Source organism: Argopecten irradians, chromosome 14, assembly GCF_041381155.1.
Source record: "Argopecten irradians isolate NY chromosome 14, Ai_NY, whole genome shotgun sequence".
NCBI classification, from domain to species: Eukaryota; Metazoa; Mollusca; class Bivalvia; order Pectinida; family Pectinidae; genus Argopecten; species Argopecten irradians.
Window position 1 is genome coordinate 17,438,162 of NC_091147.1, and position 21,041 is coordinate 17,459,202.

General features: G+C 34.7%; 2 protein-coding genes across 2 annotated transcripts; one reads left to right on the plus strand and one right to left on the minus strand.

Annotated features, from left to right (window-relative positions):
* Positions 1-1,045: 1,045 nt before the first annotated feature.
* On the minus strand, positions 1,046-13,680 carry LOC138308182 (very long-chain specific acyl-CoA dehydrogenase, mitochondrial-like). The gene is made up of 19 exons (XM_069249126.1): positions 13,525-13,680; positions 11,923-12,001; positions 11,543-11,615; positions 11,037-11,101; positions 10,619-10,727; positions 9,530-9,624; positions 9,041-9,172; positions 8,292-8,491; positions 7,887-7,981; positions 7,205-7,308; positions 6,817-6,921; positions 6,206-6,292; positions 5,395-5,457; positions 5,023-5,124; positions 4,534-4,595; positions 4,088-4,160; positions 3,632-3,704; positions 3,314-3,468; positions 1,046-1,700 (listed from the first exon to the last, which is right to left on the minus strand). The coding sequence occupies exons 1-19, from the start codon at positions 13,596-13,598 to the stop codon at positions 1,563-1,565; spliced, it is 1,884 nt and encodes a 627-aa protein (XP_069105227.1). The 5' UTR covers positions 13,599-13,680; the 3' UTR covers positions 1,046-1,562.
* A 73-nt stretch (positions 13,681-13,753) lies between these two features.
* LOC138308183 (mediator of RNA polymerase II transcription subunit 11-like) lies at positions 13,754-20,260 on the plus strand. Its single transcript, XM_069249127.1, has 3 exons — positions 13,754-14,009; positions 17,720-17,860; positions 19,223-20,260. Exons 1-3 carry the CDS (start codon positions 13,931-13,933, stop codon positions 19,408-19,410), a joined length of 408 nt encoding a protein of 135 aa, XP_069105228.1. The 5' UTR covers positions 13,754-13,930; the 3' UTR covers positions 19,411-20,260.
* Positions 20,261-21,041: the final 781 nt, after the last annotated feature.

A 21,041-nucleotide genomic window follows, 5' to 3' on the forward strand; every position in this document is an offset into this window, starting at 1 on the left:
TTTGAGGTTTTTACAAAATTTTGTTAGGACATTCTCTATTGGAAATTTTGAATGATTAAGGATTTTTAAAACTTTAGGACAATTTGGAAGAGTACTGGCAAAATGGCCTAAATTCAGCCCCAATCTGAATCACTGTTGTATATATAAATATATGTATTTTGAAAACTATAGAAAAAAAAAGATAATGAGTTCTGGATAAAACTATCATAGAAAACTGAATAAATTTTGTTTGGAATTTTCTATTTCTATAACGAAAACAGTTGGATGAGTTGTTAAAATGATTCAGCGATATACAGAAAGTTTGCGTATTGATATTCGATACACTGACCTATAGTATAACTTCCAATTAACAGCCAGACTCATTTAAGGTCATCCCGTGTTCATCATTGGAGGGAAGCCAGAGTATTCGGAGAAAAAACCAGTCAGTATCTGGCAACTGCAACACATGGGATTCAAACTTGCAACCCAGAGGTGGAGGGCTTATGGAAATATGTCGGGACATCTAAACCAATCTGTAACCCCAGCCCCATGGATATGGCATTGATTGATTATAAGAGGCCCGTGGTCAGGTAGATATTTCAATTCTAGAGATATCTGAATGTGACATAAATTCTGAGTATTATTTACAAAGAAATGATGAAAATCTGCTATTGAGATCTATAATATACGCTAAAAGTTTTTAAAATAGTTTGCATTGATAGAAATGACTTATAAAATCAAACCGGTGTATATTGTGGAATTATACACAATTACATATGAAATCCACAGTGGAGTAAAATGTTAAAAATAATTGAAAGCAACATTACAAATGATCTAAACTATGTACATCAAAATCTTATAATAATATATATACAAATATTATGAAATACAACCTGCATCATATATAACATTAACTCATTTACCACTAAAAATTCATGTCATGAACTATTCCAGCATTTGCATCAAAAGAGTTTGCCTGTGTCTTTAGTGGTGAGTGAGATAAGGCTATCAAGGCTGTTGTATTAAGTTTCCTTTTCTATGTAAGGACTTCAGTTTTGCAACATGCGCAAAGTACACAGATTATTACTTAATGTACATCACAACAAAATCAGCAGAATGAAATGTAACAAATCACATGGGCAGTACAGAAAGGCAATCGAAAAGTTAACAAATAAGGCAGCGAATTGACACCAAACCAATAGATAATGAAAGACTTAACAAACTTTGGGTTCATTTTCTAAGTATTTTGTTGCCTTTGAAGAAAACTGTTTGATAGCAAAGAGAATAATAAAATCAGACTCTCAACATGGTTCATCAAAGTTTTGCTTGCTGACTTTAGTGTATATAATGTAAAGCTTTAAACATATTTCCTGATTGTTCAAAAGTTCCAATGTTCAATGCAGACACAAAATTCGCAAACAACTATCACAGTTTACTTGTAAACTAAATTTTCCTTCTGATATATATGTAAACCACCCCTACCATAAATTTGATTCATACGGTCATGCTCCTGCTACCCCTATACATTTAAAATGGACTATGATTTCCTTTGATGTAGAATGTCTAATGTATAAGAGGGGGGATTAAAATCCTAGTGGATGTTGCTGTAGAGGTCCGTTGTTTGTGACGACATCCTTGGAGATTCTAGCTAAACTGTTGTATTTCTGTATGGCTTTACTGTCGGTAGCATCCCTCAAATTCACAGCTACTCTCTCGCAGGCCTGGGAAAATGGAGATTAAAAATTGATTAAGCATTCAAAGTTCAAAAATATATTTTGCAATCTGAAATATTGGAGACCTAAATTCTATATAATTATATGTTAAACAAATAAGAAAAGACTCTTACATACATCAGACATTTCCCCAAACTAGAACACTGACACGTCAGAAAGGGCCCCGCTATGTGTCTGACGTGCCTAAGTGGAAAAGTAGTATTTTGACAACGAATTCTTCCGTGTTAGCTATATGTTGCTAATAAATAATTAATGTCAACATTAATTGGGAAACCGATGATGGTACATTATTATAATTCTTTGGAAAAAGTCTTCCAAGTATTTAACTTGAATCCTGATTCCAAGCTAACATTACATTAAGAGCATACAATTAACTCAAATACCCCTTTTAAACAAGGTAAACCTCATAGTTTGCTGAAGAAACACATAACAAATGTGAAAGGAAGGGAGTTGTATCCGCAAATAAACTCTGTGGAATGGTATATCTTTTCTTTGTCTCTGGAAAAACTTATTTTATTTATTATGTCAACAAATTGTTAATAAGTCCAAAAATGGAAAATGTGTTCACAACCTTTGATGCAGTGACCCCATGATCTTACCTTTGGTCAGTCAAAACTTTGGTGAGTTGACTTCTTGTTTAATTCTGAACAACTCTGCTTCATTATAAATGTTGTAGCAAAATGTTCATGAGAAAATAATTTTTTTAAATTTGACCTTGACCTTTGACTTAGTAACCTTGGCCCATGACGTTACCTTTGGACAGTCAACTCCTTGTTTAATTCTGAACAACTTTGCATCATAATGTTATAACAAAATGTTTATCAGTTAAGAGCAACAACATTGTGATTTTTTTAAATGTTAAAATCCAAGATGGCCGATTTTTTAATTTAATTTCAGCCTGAAAAATTACCAAGCAGATCTAGGATGGATGGGGAATCATCATGTAAAATATGGGGAAAATACTCCACTCCCTTCCATCATTAATGTGCAAAAGAAAAAAAACGGACAGACGGACGGACGGACGGACGGACAGACGGACGGACAACCTGATTACTATAGGGCACCCGCATCTCGATGCGGGGCCCTAATTATGTAAATTTGTTAAAATAGTTTTGGGGGTGGGGGAGGGGGGGATATTATATTTGCGGATGAGGTCTTATTTGCAGTATATGAACCAGGAGCAAGTGATCTTATGCATGTTAAAGAAAAGCCAATATGGTAGCCGACAAAATCAACCAGGAAGAAATTTGTTAAACATACATCCCATAATTATCACTGAATAGAGGTCCCAATTACTGTAAACAGGACATATTTCAGCAGTTATTATATTTTAGCTGTTTTTTCACTTGAATTGTTGTGCTAAAATATGTCACTGTGTTAATAGTATTTCTGCATATCATTTATACAATTATGCTAATTTATCAATCATTGCTGCTATTAACCTGTTCAAGATCGCTTTTGTGCTAAATGTTGATTGCACTAAAGTTAGTATGTCATTAATAATTACAAAATGACCCAACAGCTAAAGGAAAGATAGAATTTTATGGATCACCAAGATGATCTGATGCGTTAAACTCGTCAGGTCCAAATCTCTTACTTACCTCATCACAGAAGACTTTGGTGAGTTCCAACTCGTGTTGGGCTGAGCTATGGTTTCGTTCCAGTGAACGCGATGCTCTTGATAGAACAGCAACCATTCCATAGATATCGATGGCGGCGTCAGCCACACGGTTTAATGCAAACTGGTGTTCTGGATCTGAAAGATTAAAGATAAGGTAAGTACAGGTCTATATTTCTCAATGTAAATGTGATAGTTACCTATTTCATTTATATAATCTTGAAATTCATAACTTTAAGAATAACACTGAGTTATTGTGTTGTTCCACTAAACTGATGGCTCTCTCTGTATAAAGACTTACTTTTGACATTCTTTCCATGTTTAATCAGCAGATTTGTTACTGTTGATCCAAATTCGTTGATGGATTTTGAGGCCTGGAATGAAAAAAGATATACATGAATGACACATTCTGTAATTGTGACAGTTCTTTAACAATTATAGTGCTTTAACAAAGAAACATGTCACAAGACACACAGCATAACCCACCTAGGGGAGGCTGTCCTTTAATGACCCTGGCTGTTAATAGAACGTTAATCAAACAACTAACCTTTAACAATTTGTTTACCTATGAATGAAAAGTTTGGAATTTCCTTCTTAATTTTATACACTAATTAAGGAACAAAACAATTATTATATTTTGCGCTAGGGAAGGGAGCAGTGATTTCTGAAAGTGAAGGATCAGTCACTCCATATTTGTTGAATGTCATTAGTTTATAAAGTAAAGCGTAGATTTGCCCGTATTTGTATGACACTATACCTGATCAGCTGGATCTTTCAGACTTCCATGTACTTGTGTAGACAGCGATTCACCAGATGAAAATCCAAGACGCCTTAAATGTAAAAATAGCCTTCATTAAAATTATGCAAAGTCCTGGTAGTTAGCCTAAGATTACATTTTTTTCATATAGATATACTACAGGTATATCACCTATGCGACCATCTCTGTATAAAGACCACCTGTTTGTGACTTTCTTAAGGTCCTAAATGGCCATTTATAACACAATTTGCCCTGTGTATAAGACAGGGAGTCACTGAAAACAGACCAATTATATTGCAAACTACATTGGGGGGTCTCAAGTAAGGTCACTTAAGACAGGGAGTCGCTCAGACAGTCTCGACTGTAATTTAGGATAATTTTTTTATGCTAAATGGTTACAAGATTGTCTCTCATTCACATTTGGGACAGAATGTATGGAAACTTACCTCTTCATCATGTCAGCAGCCACCCCCATCTTTCCTGCAGCTTTCAAGCCACGTCCAGCATACTATCAAGTATATATCAATTCTCTGTATTCATTTTATACACAACGAGTCTTTCTCTAAACAAAGGAATGAAATTTTCCAATCTTTTTTAAGGCTAGCTTTCTGTCACAATTCTATGATATTGTTGGTGAAAGATTCAATTTTTATATTTATAACTTTACACCTAATGGCATTCCTGGTACTGTAAAAACAAAACAGAAGTCCCAAATTTCCAAAGTGATAAGGTTTGGGAATTGAATAGCCTCTATATCCAATTTTCCACCATTAAATTTAAACTATATTTTGTCATAAATTGATAGTGAAGAAAAAATCTAGGACAAATTTGAATATACTGTACAAGGCAGTTCATCTCTCAATGAACATCAGCAGATCAATTAATTTATGACCGTTTAAATATATCATCTCCAACACAAATCTCGGTTACTATACCTCCATTCCAGTCAGGACTATAAAAAGACGAAGGATGTCATTTGTTCCCTCGAAAATACGGAAGATTCTCAGATCTCTCATCACACGTTCCAAACCACATTCCTATAACATCATAAGAAGGAAAACGATGTCAGGCATAAAAACCAAGAATCAAGAGACACTGAAACTGTAAAGTCTCTAGCAATGTTTTCCAAACTACATTCCTGTAATTTTACTCTTATGATACCCATCAACCAAAGATTCTATCATTACCTAGTAACAATTTCCTACGAATACAAAGTCACTTAATGACATTACAGCAATTGAAGAATTGTGACCCAATATTTTTCCATGTGATGAAAATGTGCAACAAAAATTATCACGGTTTCATACCTTCATGTAGCCCATTCCTCCCAGGACTTGTATGGCCTCATCAGCACAGAACCACGCTGCCTCCTGTCACAACAAACATCAAGGATCAACAACTATTGCATCGTAACACATAACATACTTGAGTGTAAGCCTTAAATGATTTTTAAATGATACATCATTATATCTATAAACAAAGCTGTATATTGCTGTGTAATCATTAAATTTTGTGGGGAGACAATTTCGTGATCATCTCTTCCATACTAACTTGCAGGGAGAAATGTTTATGCATTTGTAATTTTTTAGCAGTAATAAATATATACAGTTATCTTACTGTTTATTCTTTCCATTTCATTTGTAGGTATTTAAATTTCCAGAAATGAACATGATGTGTTGAGCAGAAATAGCAAAATTTAACAACCCACAAATAAATCAAGTAAACAGTATTAACTTGGGTTTAAAATTAAATCACACTCTAGCTGTTTTGAAATCTCCTCCATTGTCTAGGATTATAATTATAAGCACAGCTTCCATTGAAGTAGATATACAAGAACCTCAGTTTCATCAACATTGAATTTTCTTCATAGATGAAAATTGAGTAAGTTTGACTTCAGGACATAAAAGGCAGGTCATGTGCTATGCTTCAGTTGAATATACAAATGTATATGGGATCAATGCAACAATAGAAACAATTGAAAAATAAAAGCTTAATTAAGTGTCTTTTATTATGCTTTAGTTTGCAATCAAATTTATATCATATACCAAATCATAATCAAAGCTGGAATGTTTTAGTTATTCATCAGTTTAATACATGTACTTTTATACAGTTACTCACCGAAGCATAGACTTTGCTGATGGCAGCCTCTATTTGAAATTCTTTGATTCCTTGGTCCATGTTTGCTGACACTAAATAGGCCATTGACTGAAAAGAAAACAAAAAACCTCAACAAGTCGGATCTTCATTCAAACTGAAACACCATTATAACGTGGATTTGTGAATGTGGTAAGTTAACATTAGTTATCAGTATAGTCATCACTGTTTACTGTAATTCAACTTATATTTTGGACATATCAGTACAGTCAAATGACACATAAGAAAACGTTTGATTTAAAGTTATATGTTCATAAAAGTTTATTTCTAAAAACATGTAATATTAAATACCCTAAACACACAAGCATCAAAGGGGAAATCTAATTGGTGCAACATTTTTTTTGCTTTTATCAAAACAATATAGGCCCCGATTTCTCGAAACAAAAGTGCAGACTTTTAAGTTTTTCTCCTTATGTAACTTATAAGAAAATTTAGGACTTAAGTCAGTTTTTGACTTAAGTTTGTTTCGAGAAATCGGGGCCAGGATCAATAGTTATACAATACTTATTTATCACTAAAATAATCAGAATCCAGCAGAACCAGATCCCTGTATTAATACTATAAATATATCCTACCTCAGTCACATAATGTTTCATTATCATCCGACTGATTTTTTCCTGGATAGCACCAAAGTTGGAAATTTCTGTCCTGAACTGCACACGCTGTCCAGCATGTTCTACCTGGAACCAGAACACATATAACTCATGATATAAGTTAACTATAGAGTTGTGTAGATATATTGGTCAAGACTATAAACAGCTTCATGATGTTTTATATCAGAACTAGATCCAGAGAAACAACCACTAATGAGCTTATTCTTTAAGGCTGTGAGAAAGGTTTCTTGTACTTGTCATACAGTGTAACTTATCAAAAACAGAAAGTCTAAACTGGATCCCTGTGTATTTCTGTGTAATGGTAGAGTATTTCCTCCTTAATTACAGTAATTAAAACCATTATACTTACCGCCTTATTGATGCAGTACTTCATCGTACCAGACAGAGCGGCAGCCATTCCAAACCTGCCATTGTTTAGGATGTTCATGGCAACCTTAAAGCCATCCCCAACACCTGAAATGTTAACAGGAAAGTTCAGCCAAATATTCAACCATACAATAATAATTACTTATTTTCTGAAACTCCTCATTAAAGATGCTCCACCGCCAACAGAGCATAAATGACATTCATCATTTGAAAAATAATTGGTTTTTTAATCGTGTATATATATGCCTAATTAACACAAAAGATAACATAAAATAATTTATTTCGTCTTTGGTGCATGCACAATCATTACTTCATTCCATATAAGATATAGTGCCACGGAATTTTTTCGGGATGCAATTAATTATTTTTCGTATTTTTAACTTGAAGTAAAATTAAAAGCTCAAACTTTTCAATGGTGGTAATGGTGTAAAGTAAGTAACTTTTGAACTGAAGAAAAATACTAAATCATCTGTTCCTGTTTTTGATAGTGAAAAAATACCATTTGTCAGCGGTGGAGCATCTTTAATCTGTAAAGCACAAGATCATTTAATGTATTCAATAACATATCCATTACTGAAAATAATTTGTAGACTTCATTAGAAATATCTAAATATTCTGTAAAAACCTTTAAATGTTTTTAATTTTTACTTCCACAACATACTTACCTCCCAACATGTTTTCTACAGGAACTTTGCATTCATCAATAAACAAAGCAGCGGTGTTTGAGGCTTTGATTCCCATTTTCTTCTCAGGGGCACCACTGTTAACAAAGTAAATACAAGCATGCTGAGTGTTAGTGACAATGTGTTTTTTTCCTGAAATAGTAACGGTGACCTTGACCTGATCCCCTTTGAAATTTGAGATATATTGATTATCTTGGTGATAAAGCTCTGAAAGCACTGGCAAACTTCATGGAAAGAGACAAACACATGAAGACTATAGCCCCTTACCACGAACAAAAAATAATGATTATACAGAGGCAGGAACAGTAGTTTCATATCTCCTTCTTTTAGACATCACACTTAACGAAAACTTCATGTCTTGGTATCTAAACTTATATAACCACTTACTGAGAGATTCCTCCGAAGTCTCTCTCTACAATGAAAGCTACTGAAGTGTCCTTTTCTTTCCCTGTTTTTTCATCGACAATTGGTGTCTTTGCGAAAACTGTGAATACGTCAGCGATGCCCCCATTACTGATCCAAATTTTACCTCCATTCAAGGTGTAATGTTTTCCATCAGGGGAGAGAATCGCTCGAGTCTTGATACCCTGCAGATACAAAACCAAAATACTGTTAATAGAGTCTCAATAGTTCCTGAATTTCTTTACTAACAAATTTTGGACCTCACTTTTTTAGAAGCTCAGGATGATTCATGCTGATGCAAACGGCTAAATAATCAGACTTGGCAAATTGGATTTATTAGATAACTTAAGAGGTTTTCAACCACTATGCCAACTTTGAGATATCAAATATCAATTACAATATTTCATTGCTGTATATTACAAAATAAAATGTCCACAAAATACCAATACATCACCTCCTTCCTGACATAACCAAACAAACAAATTTCCTTACTATCATGACCATTATCATTATCATAATTTCATTTTTAAAGATAATTTCTAATTTTGCTTCATTATGTCAACCAGTTTGGCTTTATTGAGCCCTCTAAGCAAAGGCTCTTTTTTTTAGGCACTGGTAATGCCTCTTCTATTTTTTTTTCTTCATTTTTTTTTTATATTACTGCAACTCTTGTTACACAGCTTAGTTTGGAGACCAGAATACAGTGAAGGTAAGTTGTGTCCATATAAACTTACAGCCGCATCTGATCCACAGGAAGGCTCTGTCAGACAAAAGGCTGCAAACTTTTTTCCTGTTGCCAGATCTGGCAGGTATTTCTGTTTCTGTTCTGGTGTACCATACAGAAGGATACCTTTGAACCCAATGGACTGAAACACAGAAATAAAACCTGATTGTACATATGTGTATATGTGATACACCAGTTTTATCTCGGGTCACACACAAAATATTTGTGATTCTGGTAATCTGACCCACCCTATCAAATGAGTGCCTACCCACAAATAAATAACAACATAAAATATTTTGACAGCACTGATTCTGTCACAATATACCAAGATTATCCTAAACAGTTTTCTACACAGGCTTTGACTGAAGGTTAAATTGATTGATTTATGATGTTAAGCATATAAAACATTTAGCAATACAAACTCTGGAGCTATTATGGAATTACAGAATATTAACAGAATTAAAAGCAATATCGTAATTCCTTTAGAATTCACACATACCTGATGCGCACCAAGTGCTATTCCGACCCCGAGGTCATGAGAGCCGACAATTTCTACCAATCTGGCATACTGTGTGTTGCTAAGGCCAAGTCCTCCTAAAAAACACAGAAGATCAATACACTGAGTTCTTAAAGGGACAATTCACTCAGGCTAATTCTTTTACATAACTAAGAAGCAAAATATGGCATAAATGTATTGTTCTACATTTCTTATGCAACATTTAACACAATATATTGACAAATTCCACGTCATTGTTAAGTATTTTAATTGACACCGTTGTAATTACAAATCGTTGATCAATACAATTAAGCAGGTACAGTATGTACGCTGTACCCATACCCGAGCCAAAGTCACGCACGTTAAACAAATGAACTACATAACCACTGAGGAGGTGATAAAATGATTTTTTAGGCAAGACAATTCACCTAATAAGGTAAACACACTACTGTCAGAGCAATTCGAGCAGTTCTAGACAAAAGTTGCATTACTCTACGAACAAGGGACAGGGTTCGGCATACAAGATGTTCGACCACAATGTGTAACGGCACACAGCGAGAGAGTTTGAACATTTCACACGCATTTCACCACCATGGGCTTTTCTGGCATATAACAGTAAAACCGACTGATCTAATTTCCATTAGAACTGTTTTTCCCCCAATATATGTACAAATTTTAATGTTCACTTATTTCCCCCAATATATGTAAAATTTTAATGTTCACTTAGACTGAATTGTCCCTTTAAAAGTTCTAGCGAGTTCAAACATTTCCAGTATACAGTACCGTCAGTAATCTTTAAATTAAAATATTCCAGCATACTGGTGAAATAACTTCAGTTTATCAATATCCTACTGAAAATCAACTTACTTTCACATTTCTACACCTAAGAACGCTTCATAGCAATTTTGAGATTTTGAGTCATATGCTTCTATTGTATCTGTTCTAAGAGCATTTGTCGGGCAGTTATGTTCACAGTACCTGATTATCTGTTAAATGCACAGAATTAAGTTGCAAGCAAAAATAAATTGCAGTATATAAGTATGAGCTTGTTGCTAGGTATGTAAGCATCAAAGAGACTAGAAGAGAACTCACCGAGGTCCTGAGCCACCTGCAGACCAAAAGCTCCCATTTCTTTCAGTCCCTCCAGTGATTTCTCCTCAACCTGCTCGAGAGCATCGTTAGCTGCTGGGTCGTTTACATCCTGGCAACAACAAGGGAGATAATTATAGATTAATGTTATAACGTAGTAATTTCTATTACCATCATTGTTCAGATAACATATTTGTAAAAGGTGTATACAAATTATGCTTATAACAAAATAATATTGTAGGTACATTGAGGTTTGTTATAACCCTGTTTGTGTATACAAAATGGTGAACTGCAGGATAAATACAATGTAACTCAAAGACTTTACTCTTCATAACACACAGTATAACTAAATCTTCACCTTACGAAACTTATTGATAAAATACTCTAATTTAGTGCTATAACGGTTAAATTAAAATTTTACCTCAAAGAATTTAGCACATGGGTCCACAAGCATTTGTAGCATCTCCTCCTGTTCCTCATTTAGCACTACAAAACAAAATTTGTGTGTAGATATGAACAATCATCCTTATGAATCTAAAAAAGTCTTCATTTATCAACAAACAACAAAGATTGTGACGTCATACCATTGTGTTTGCAAGTAAGACATCATAATGATTTTCCAGAGAAAACAATGCAAGTTTCGCTCACAAAATATGATGTCACAATTAATACCTCCCCACAAGGGAGATAACTCTGCAATATGTAATACTAAATAACATAAAGAATCTATTCAATACTATTCAATACACTCCACACTAACTTTCTGACTCACTCACTAAATAACTTGATATATATCTATGGTAGTATGAACAAGGTTTGACACTCTAAGTCTTTAGTCTTATACCCATGGCCAGCTATATGGCTAAATTGTATCTATAATGAAATGTAAAACTGCATCAAAGAAATAAAACTAGATTGGAAAATTACCTTCTGGAAATGGAAATATAGTAGAAGGTTTGATGTCTCCTCTGAATATGTTCATGGCAAATGAGTTCCTCTCCTACAAAATAAAGAATAAAAATATTTTTTACAATCGATTAGCATCAGTTTGAATGTTTGCCCTCTTATCAATGTGATGATATAGTTATACAGTTGCTGGTAAGTTAACTAGTCAAGTTTGTTAACTCACAATTTATTTCTAATTAGCAGCTGTAGTCATTATACATTACCAACTTATACTACTATTATAATAACTTTTTATACTTTTTTAGTTCAAATTCTCTCAAAAATGCTCCATAATTAGAAAAAAAAAACCCTAAATATATTTGTCATAACTTCATAATATTATGACAGATTATATAACTTACTGCAGGTTCCACATTTGAGCTTGCTTCCCTTTTCTGGACTTGTGGTACGGCTTCCCATCTCTTGACTTGTGAACATGACCTAAAAGATGCATACAAATTAAGGTAAATAAATCACAAAGCAGAAATTCTGTAATTATCTTCTGCATTATTGGTTCAGAAAGTGCATTTTTCAGGCTAAGTAAGTAAAAGGAACAGGTTGGTGGTTTGTAGTACTATATTGTTAAATATGGTCTTTGTCGCTTAGCTGACTGAGCGTGCTTCTTTGGCTCAATCTGTAGAATGGATAGCAGAACTTAAATTTGTTTCATTTTTTTTTAATGTAATTCAAAGTGTTACGACAACAATGTTGTTAACTGAAAATATGTCATTACTAAAATGCTTAGGCTTCATTGCAAACATTCCAGTGATTGTGATGTACGCAAGTGCCGTGTGCAAAAGAAATCATGACCAAGAGTTGAAGAACTTGTACATCAATTTCCATTCTCTCTCAGGTCTCTGATTTTGCATTAATAAGGACATGTCCGGCAGAATTTGACTCAGACTGTCTATTTTAAAATCCGGTCCGGACCGACTGTCCGGTCTCTAAAGTATTATGTAGGTTCCGAACCTGGCAAAAACGAAAACTGCATAAGATAATCATGAAAACAGATGCCTGGATACTAATACCAGGAAGTTAGGTTTACTCCAAAATTCACATATTGTTCGGTCCGGCAAAATTTTGTTCTGTCCGACTTACTCACAGTCCTTGTCGGTCAGAATGTCCGGCCATTTTTTTTTCCAACTTTCGCGATGTCTGGTCACCAACCAGGACAGATGGACATGGTGCTTCCTGCGCTGTCTGAGGACACCCTACAGGATGCCAGGCCTGTTTGCTGACACCAAATGTAACGTGCTGAGGTCGGGGCCCGAACCAATGCAGTGGTTCTAGAGTGGGAAGCTTTTAAGCTTTTAATTATGATATATTCAGTATTGACACTCATCTCCACTGCCGCAAAAGCTAGCTGATGGACTTTGCCGCTGAAATGCCCATACCCATTTAACGTCACAATGCTCCTTCAGTTGAGCAACAAGAGTCAGTATTCAACACTGACCCACTCCTTTTATAATTTTCCCTTGATATATATATACATTTGTATGTTTGAAGGATGTATTTATTGCTTTAGTAAACTATATATGTTATTAATTCTTCTGTTCAATTATATAAGCAATGTTGAAAGTCACCTGGGACAAGACCATCCATTGGGTTATGTCTCTAAGCCAATATCTCTTGCATCTTTATTATTGTGAATTTGTTGTTATATAAACTCCGATATATATGTGTAAACAAGAAGAAAATATCTATCAGCTAGCTCTCAGTGTAGTACTTTGAAATAACGTGTTAGAATTGATTTTTTTCCGAATTATGGACCTTTATTCACATTATAGGTACTAGACACGTATACCTGTATCTGTATTGAATTAAATCATTTTTGGGGTCAAAGTCCGTGCGATCATTGAATATATACGACAGTGACAGTCTACTGTTGTGTAACAAAAATGGACAATATATAAAATAAACATAATATTGAATTAAACTCTTCAAGATGACACATGCACACTAACCCAATAACATTCCTGGAATTGGTCCAAGTACTCTTCTGAATCAAGGACGGGAGATACCGCACAGATCGAAACATTTTCTCTGTTCAACTTCGTAAACTTGACGGTTTGTCTGCTCGAGGTGCAAAAAGGAACGTTCTAACTGCGCATGTTCGGTTTCCGAAAGGTTTTATTTCTTTCGGAATGTCTCAGTTATTTTCATTTTTCTCTATAAACCGTGTGCAAAGTGAAAGTAGACTGGAAGGGAATGCATCTAATATGCTTTGCCATTTTTGTGCTTAAATCTCACATTTAGCTGTTATATTGTTTTATTTTCGAATGAGTAAACGATACAAACGAAGTGATATGTCGGTGTTAAGTTAATAAATTGAAGTCGATTTAAACTGCAACCTCAGCGCCATCTATAACAATGGCGGAAGGACCGGTAGCACGATTACAACAGCTTGAGAACATCGAGAAGGATATTGCGACGGCAATACAAAGTGCAGGTGAGATTGCTGACAAACACATACGAAAATGTTAAAATGAATATATAAACAGAGACCATCCTGACGGATCTGCAGGATCTACAGGCCAGTGAGGGCTTTGTCAAGACAAGTCTAAAAACAATATGAAATAACCAGATCCGTCATTAATTTATAAACGCACAACTAGGTCAAACAGTTATTAGAATCTAATAGAATCTTTCTCTACCTACATGGTGTGACAACGAAATCACAACTCGAGGGGTAATTCATGAACGTCGGGGAAAGGAACTTATATAAGCTTAAGCTTGTTTTCCCATCCCGAAATGTATTTATTTACTGTATTACTGTATATGTGTCATTTTATGAATAAAATACAGAGGATTCCGCTTATTTGCATAGGTCATTTCCTGAAGAAAATATGCAAATAACCGGAGTATTCGAATAGGCGGAGATGACATTTTGCACCACCGTTTGACCCCACACATATGTATGTGAATAGGCAAATAGATATCGTTTTGTTTTTTTGATAAATACATAAATTTTTTACACTTAAAACGAACAACAAGTAATTATTTTCGAAGCTGTAAATCGATTTTAATTGTTTAATAACAAAAAATATTCCAATATTAGATTCTTGTTTACGTTAGATCGACACGTGAATATTTGAGAAAACAGCTAAACAGCTATCAAATGCAATTAGATTCTACTAAACAGGATTGGATTTGTGTCTACAATTCTGAACCTAAATAATAAAGAAATTTACGTACATTTGCCTGGCAAAATGAACTTACGATCGTGATTAAACTTCAAAGTGCCGATCAACTAGTAGTGTTGTTTTTAACATGTGTATATGAATTTGAAAATGGCGGCAGGTGATGAAGCCATGCGTTCACTCGACCTAAATGTGTTTTGAGAATTTTCCCTGTATTGTTGATCTATACGGTGAATAGCTTGATAACATTTCAGAAATTAATGCATATTCAAGTAGCAATGAAACAACGTAGCAAGTATCTTTTGTATCCTAAGCTTACATACTGTACGAAACTTGCGGTAGTCATTGCACGCCGACTTTGCATGCTTTTATGTCTCGTTCAACGAGACGCTTGATACGCACATGTCTGTCGTAGTCAACAAGACTCTGGTTGAACGAGACTACTCATGAATGGCGATTGTTGTAAGGAAGCATGGTTTCTCCAACCGATCGTGAACTAAGGTACGTTACGTTAATAAATAAACATATTTGAAAATGCAAATGCTTTAATTAGATGTTTGAGTCAGTGAATATACTAAAGTTATGATCAACCGCTGCTGATGTAAATCGTAACAGCGTCGAATACCTTTGCAGATTCATGCATAAAATAACAAGCCATACTATAACGTTAATCTGTTACCAGGATGATTTCTAGTAAAAGCGAAGTATCTTGAAACATATATCGGCGAATTTCGCTAAAAATATATTGCAACGTTGAAAAATATTCGATTTTATTTTTAGAATTTTCCAAATATTTTATTCAAGTAACCGGAGGTCATGTAAAAGTCTATGCAAATACACGGAGTTGAAAAACAAAGATAAAGAAGGAAAAAATCGGGACCACAGAATTTTATGCAAATAACCGAAATATTCGAATAACCATTATTCGATTATGTGGAGTCCTCTGTACTGTTTAAACTAACGTCTAACCTGAGGCTTTCCAAGGGTTGGAGATTCAGAAATTCCCCCGAGGGTTGTGATTTTGTTGTCACACCCTCATAAGTATAGGGAATGATTCTTATTTCTCCCACATACAAAAGAAAAAGAAAAGATAATAGCCTAAAAAGAAGCATTTTTACCACAACATGGACATGGTTTCGTCGTATACACGTCAATATTGATGATGTCATTAATATTGCAGCCATGGTCACACTGCATGAAGTCATGTCTCCAGGTTCAAAAGGTTAGGGCACGCAATCTGTCATACTCTAGGGGATGACAGAGAAATCTCCCACAGCTAAAACTGGTGACAAATCAGTGTCAGAATGATTGGGGAAATATATGTCTATGCCGGAGACCCGGGTTTGATTCCTAGTCAGGTCATTCGACAGGAATCATGTGTGTTTTCACCTATTTTTCAACACTAATGCACATTGCCAATGGAAAACAATATTTGAAGAAAAAAAACCAAAAAACTGCTGCAATAATACACAAGCGCAGTTGTGTTTAATTACTTGCCCTTAGGGAAAATGTCCCTTCTACTCATTCGTTAGACCAACAGACCTGTAAGTAAGCTGTAATGGTATACTATCTAAATCTCTGCTATCACTATCCTCAATGCTTCATGGTTATTATCAAGGTGATAGCAAACCCTGGAATATTGAGGATGTCGTCACTAGGAAGTATGCACATTTTACGATTGCCCTGAAACCTGCAGGCGATACTGGATATATGTTTATAGCAGTAGGACTATTGTCAGAAAATTGGAATTTATTACTTGACAGTTCTATTTGTCACGCTTATGCAGGGGGATTGGACCGGGTCGATCATCGGTGACCAGGTAGCTCAGTCAGTAGAGCATTTGGCTAGAGTGTTTCGGAGGGTCCTGGATTCCAATCCTGGTCTGGCTGCTGCATTTTCTCCTCTTCTGTTACACTTATGATACATACATAAAATTAATGAATATACAGTTGTCTTCTATCCTCTATCTTTCTCGATTAATAATTACCAAGACTTACCATTTAAGTTCAGGATGGTCAAATTTCAAACTATTATATGTCTGCGAGTGTGCAGCAAATCTAACAGCATACAGAAAATTGACAACTAGGAACAATCTTTTTTGCAAGATTAAAGTTCAGCATGAATTGTCATGCTAAAGTTGAATTTTGAGAAAATAGTTCACATTGAAAAAAAATATTGGGAATGAATAATGAATGCTGAACTTGATTTTCGCAACTAAGTCACTATAACCTATTTTTTAATTGCCTTAAAAGGATAATGAAATAAACAATCCCTGCTGAGCTTAAATTTAACAAAATTAAGTCACTTCATAACCTTTATTGAGGTAAAATGTCACCGAGTATTAATTTATTGAAACTAGACATTATGGGTGTGCAAAATTAGGTCAATGTAATGTTAAGTTGTTAAACAGTATATTTGACACCTGGTATTATCAAAGCATGCCCATCTTGAATAAAGCATATTAAATTTGGTCACTGTGACAAAGAAAGCCAAGATTTAACTCAAAACACAGAGTGAAATTAAATTTTGAAAAACATCTGTCACAGTGACCTACTTTTAGAAATATAATAGGGAAAAGAAAAATGACATCAGAGTTGAATAAAAAGGCTGAACCTTTGCTATTACAATTTGTTACTGAATATGAAAATTGGCATCTTATCTGTATTATACATGTACATCTTTTTTTTGTAATGGTCATATCTTTAGTTGAACAACAATGGGACTAATTCAAGTACCACATGATATCTGACAATGTTTTTGCAAGACTATAACATTGTTTCGTTTGCATGGTATGATGCTAAAAGATGATATCATACCCTGACATCATTTCAACTGAAAGATTACAAAGAGTTGCGTTGCAAACGGGTATAACATTGTTTATGAATTACTCCATTAATTGGCCTCCTCTTGTTAACATCATGTATAAACATAAGACTAACCAAACTTGATTGACCATCTAAATTATATATCCCACCTAAGGTCATGTTAAGATTATAGTTTCTTTGTTGTTTTTTTATAGGTCAGGCCCTTCAAGAACTATCCAAGGACAAGCCTGTATTAAAACAGGTCGAGACACACACAACTAGCTTTATGAAGATACTGATGGAAGTAGAGAAAAAACTCACTCAGCAGATCAACTACCTAACACAAGTGTCAACTGGTAAGTTCTCATCCATTTAGGTTCTACATCGATTATTGTTTTGTTGCATTAGCCTTGACAGATCACCCTTAACTTGTGGGTGTGATAGCTCAGTCGATTTGATGGTTAACTCCTATTGCTAGGACTGCGATAGTGTGTGCAGGCTGTCAAAGAACAAATACCACCCCCACGATTTTCACATGTGAATCACGAGGTAATAATGCCAAAACATCGTCAGATTTTGGTTTTTGTCCACTGATAAGCCGCACTGATGTATAATTCGCACTCCCGATTTTCAGGGAAAAAAGTCGCGGCTTATACTCCGGAAAATACGGTACTCAACAATGATGCCAAAATATAATGCCCTGTCCTGTCACTCCTATGTAGCCTACTTTTGATGTCTGTGATTGATTAAGTTGCTGAGAAACTGAGATATGATTAAGTCTGTCCTTTTGTGACCACTTTATCCTCATCACTTTGGATAATATTCAGTATGATATCAGAATATAATTCATTTAGGTAGGCATAAGTTGTCTCTTCCTGACCTTGACCTTTGCTGTTTATTAAACATTTCTTGATTTTGTAAACATGCCCTGGAATGACAATTGAGTTTTACTGACTTCAAGCTAACAAAGTTTGACTATATCATCCTTGATACACCAGGGGTTAGGCAAAAAAAAAAAAATTTGTTTAGGGTTACATTGGCAAAAAACATAGGGTCGGTAGGAGGATTTTTTTAGTGTCTTTCACTCTAAAATAATGGCCGGAACCATAGTCTGAGATCAAAATCCTTACTTTTAATTTTTTTCGTAGAAAAGTGGAGAAAAAGATTAGGGTCGGTCTGGTAACCCTAAACAGACATATTATTTTTTTTGGCCTTACTATCACTGTAGTTATATCCACCCTTGGAATATGTTATAGCAAAACTGAAGGCAGTTCAGGAGAAAAACAATGACCAATCACAGGTCTAACAGAGACGTCCTTGGCAGATTAAATCATTAACAGAGAGCAATGCTCAACTTTAAAGCCATAGAGTGTAGTTATTTAATTCCTTTGTTGTACATCAATAGACCAAACTACCTGTCTCATCTGTTGTTACACACAGGGCCTTCAGGTTTACTATGACTTATTCCAGCGGTAGATATTATGACAGTGGTAGTAACCCTTGGAGTATCTCATAAAGCAAGCAAATAAAATAACGGAATACAACTGGAATCCACCCTTATAGGAAATTTTTTTGTTTTATACTAGCATAACCATTAACCATAGCCATTTTTTTGACAACAGAAGTATATCCAATCTATATGTTTGAATAATGATACATGCACAATGTATTAAATTGTTAATTTCTGGTAAAAAAAAGACATTTTATTCTGTGATCAGGTCAGCCCCACGAAGGCTCGTCATACGCAGCCCAGAAAGATCTCACCCTAGCCTACCACCGTATGGACCACATTAGGAGCAGACTCATGGACCTCGGTAAACTACACATTGAACATCAGCAGGCACAGCGGCAGCTAGCCATGACCAAGGGCCCTAATGTGCCTGGGCAGATGGGTGATGGCAGCTAGCATTGACTCTTAATGTGTGAAGTTATGAACTAAGGGATTCGAGTTATCTACCCCTGAGTGCATGTGTACTCTCTGGTATTGACTGATGTCCTTCAAAAGGATAAAAGAAGGTTAAGCCAAGCTACGGAAGTTTCTTTGAAGATACTTGTACAGACATGTAACTCTAAAATAGAACCCCATTTAACGACTCAGAAACAAAGCTCGTCCACGATATTATGATGTTGTTGATGACAGGGAAATGTGCGTTTGATTCAGCTGAGACATTCCACTGGATGATGATGTACAAAATTACATTTCCGTATGTAGCAGTGACATGTTTGCCTGAAAAATTTACTGTCAGTTTACCAAGTTATGTGAACAGAGTTTCATTCTGATACAGAGCTTAACTATATTTTCATCTCGTTGAGTTCAACATGACTTTGATCGAAATGGAATTATCCAATTATGAAAGTTATTTCATATGGATACAGTTAAAATGTATTTACTGATAATTAATAGATGAAGGAATGATAAACAACACAAATAATGTTAAAATTAGTTTATTTATGATAATAGTATTGTGACGAAGGTTAACAACGTTATAACAAGTGTTAAAATCTTATTGTGAGTTACATTGGAATCTCCTCTATACTGTAGTCATGGCGATGTGAACTCCAAAGCATCATGGGTAATGAAAGGGCACCAAATTCGCCAGAGCATCAGAAGAAAAAGTAATATGTCAAAGAATTGTCACCTGATGAGGAAATGTTCTGTGTTGCCAATAGGGAAATCAATATTTGCGACAATGAAAAAATCTTCTATTTTTGTGCGTCAAAATTAAAGTGTAAATAAACTAAAGAACAAATCTTCACATTTTGTGTTCTACATTGTATATTGTAAATGTTTCGACTGCTGTATATACTGCAACAAACTTATTTTTTTATTTTTGTGCAATCAAATTAGCACTAAAGCGATCATTTAAGAGTGGTCTTCCCTGTATGCAGTGTGTAGTGCATGTTTTGGGAGGCTGTAGTATATTCATGTAATAAAATAAACATGGTGTGCACTACAGACATTCACAACAAAGTGATGAAATGACACACAAGTCTAGGAAGACCATCCAATGCCTGTTTTGTTCCAGAGAAAATTGATAAGTTATAGTATACATGTATATTTAATAAAATCATGTGAGTCGTATACATGGATAAAAAAACCATTTCCTCTCCCTCTCTAAGTGTAGAAAAGATGGTAAACATTCAAACTTCATCATTTACAAGACACATCACAGAAAATTTAACTCAGTTGACGGTGTATTTCTCTGTATACAAGCACTGAAGAAAAAAACATCAGTTCTGCCAGAAAAAGTATCCTTACAAAATGTTTGGCACATACATGTGATTTCACTTTCTTCTTAAAAAGTTAACATGCTTACCAGTAGGTATATAAAACAAAATTTGAATATGAGACAGGGAAATGAGAAGAGAAAATACATTGTACCTAATACATGTAGGACATGCAATTATGACTTTACAGCCTGATAGAAACTATATAAAATTTTCATGAAAGTAATCAGTGCATTGTATTATTTATATATAAAACATACATATTCTCTTGCTTTTAAACCTCAATGGTACCCTGAAAGTTTGATTACA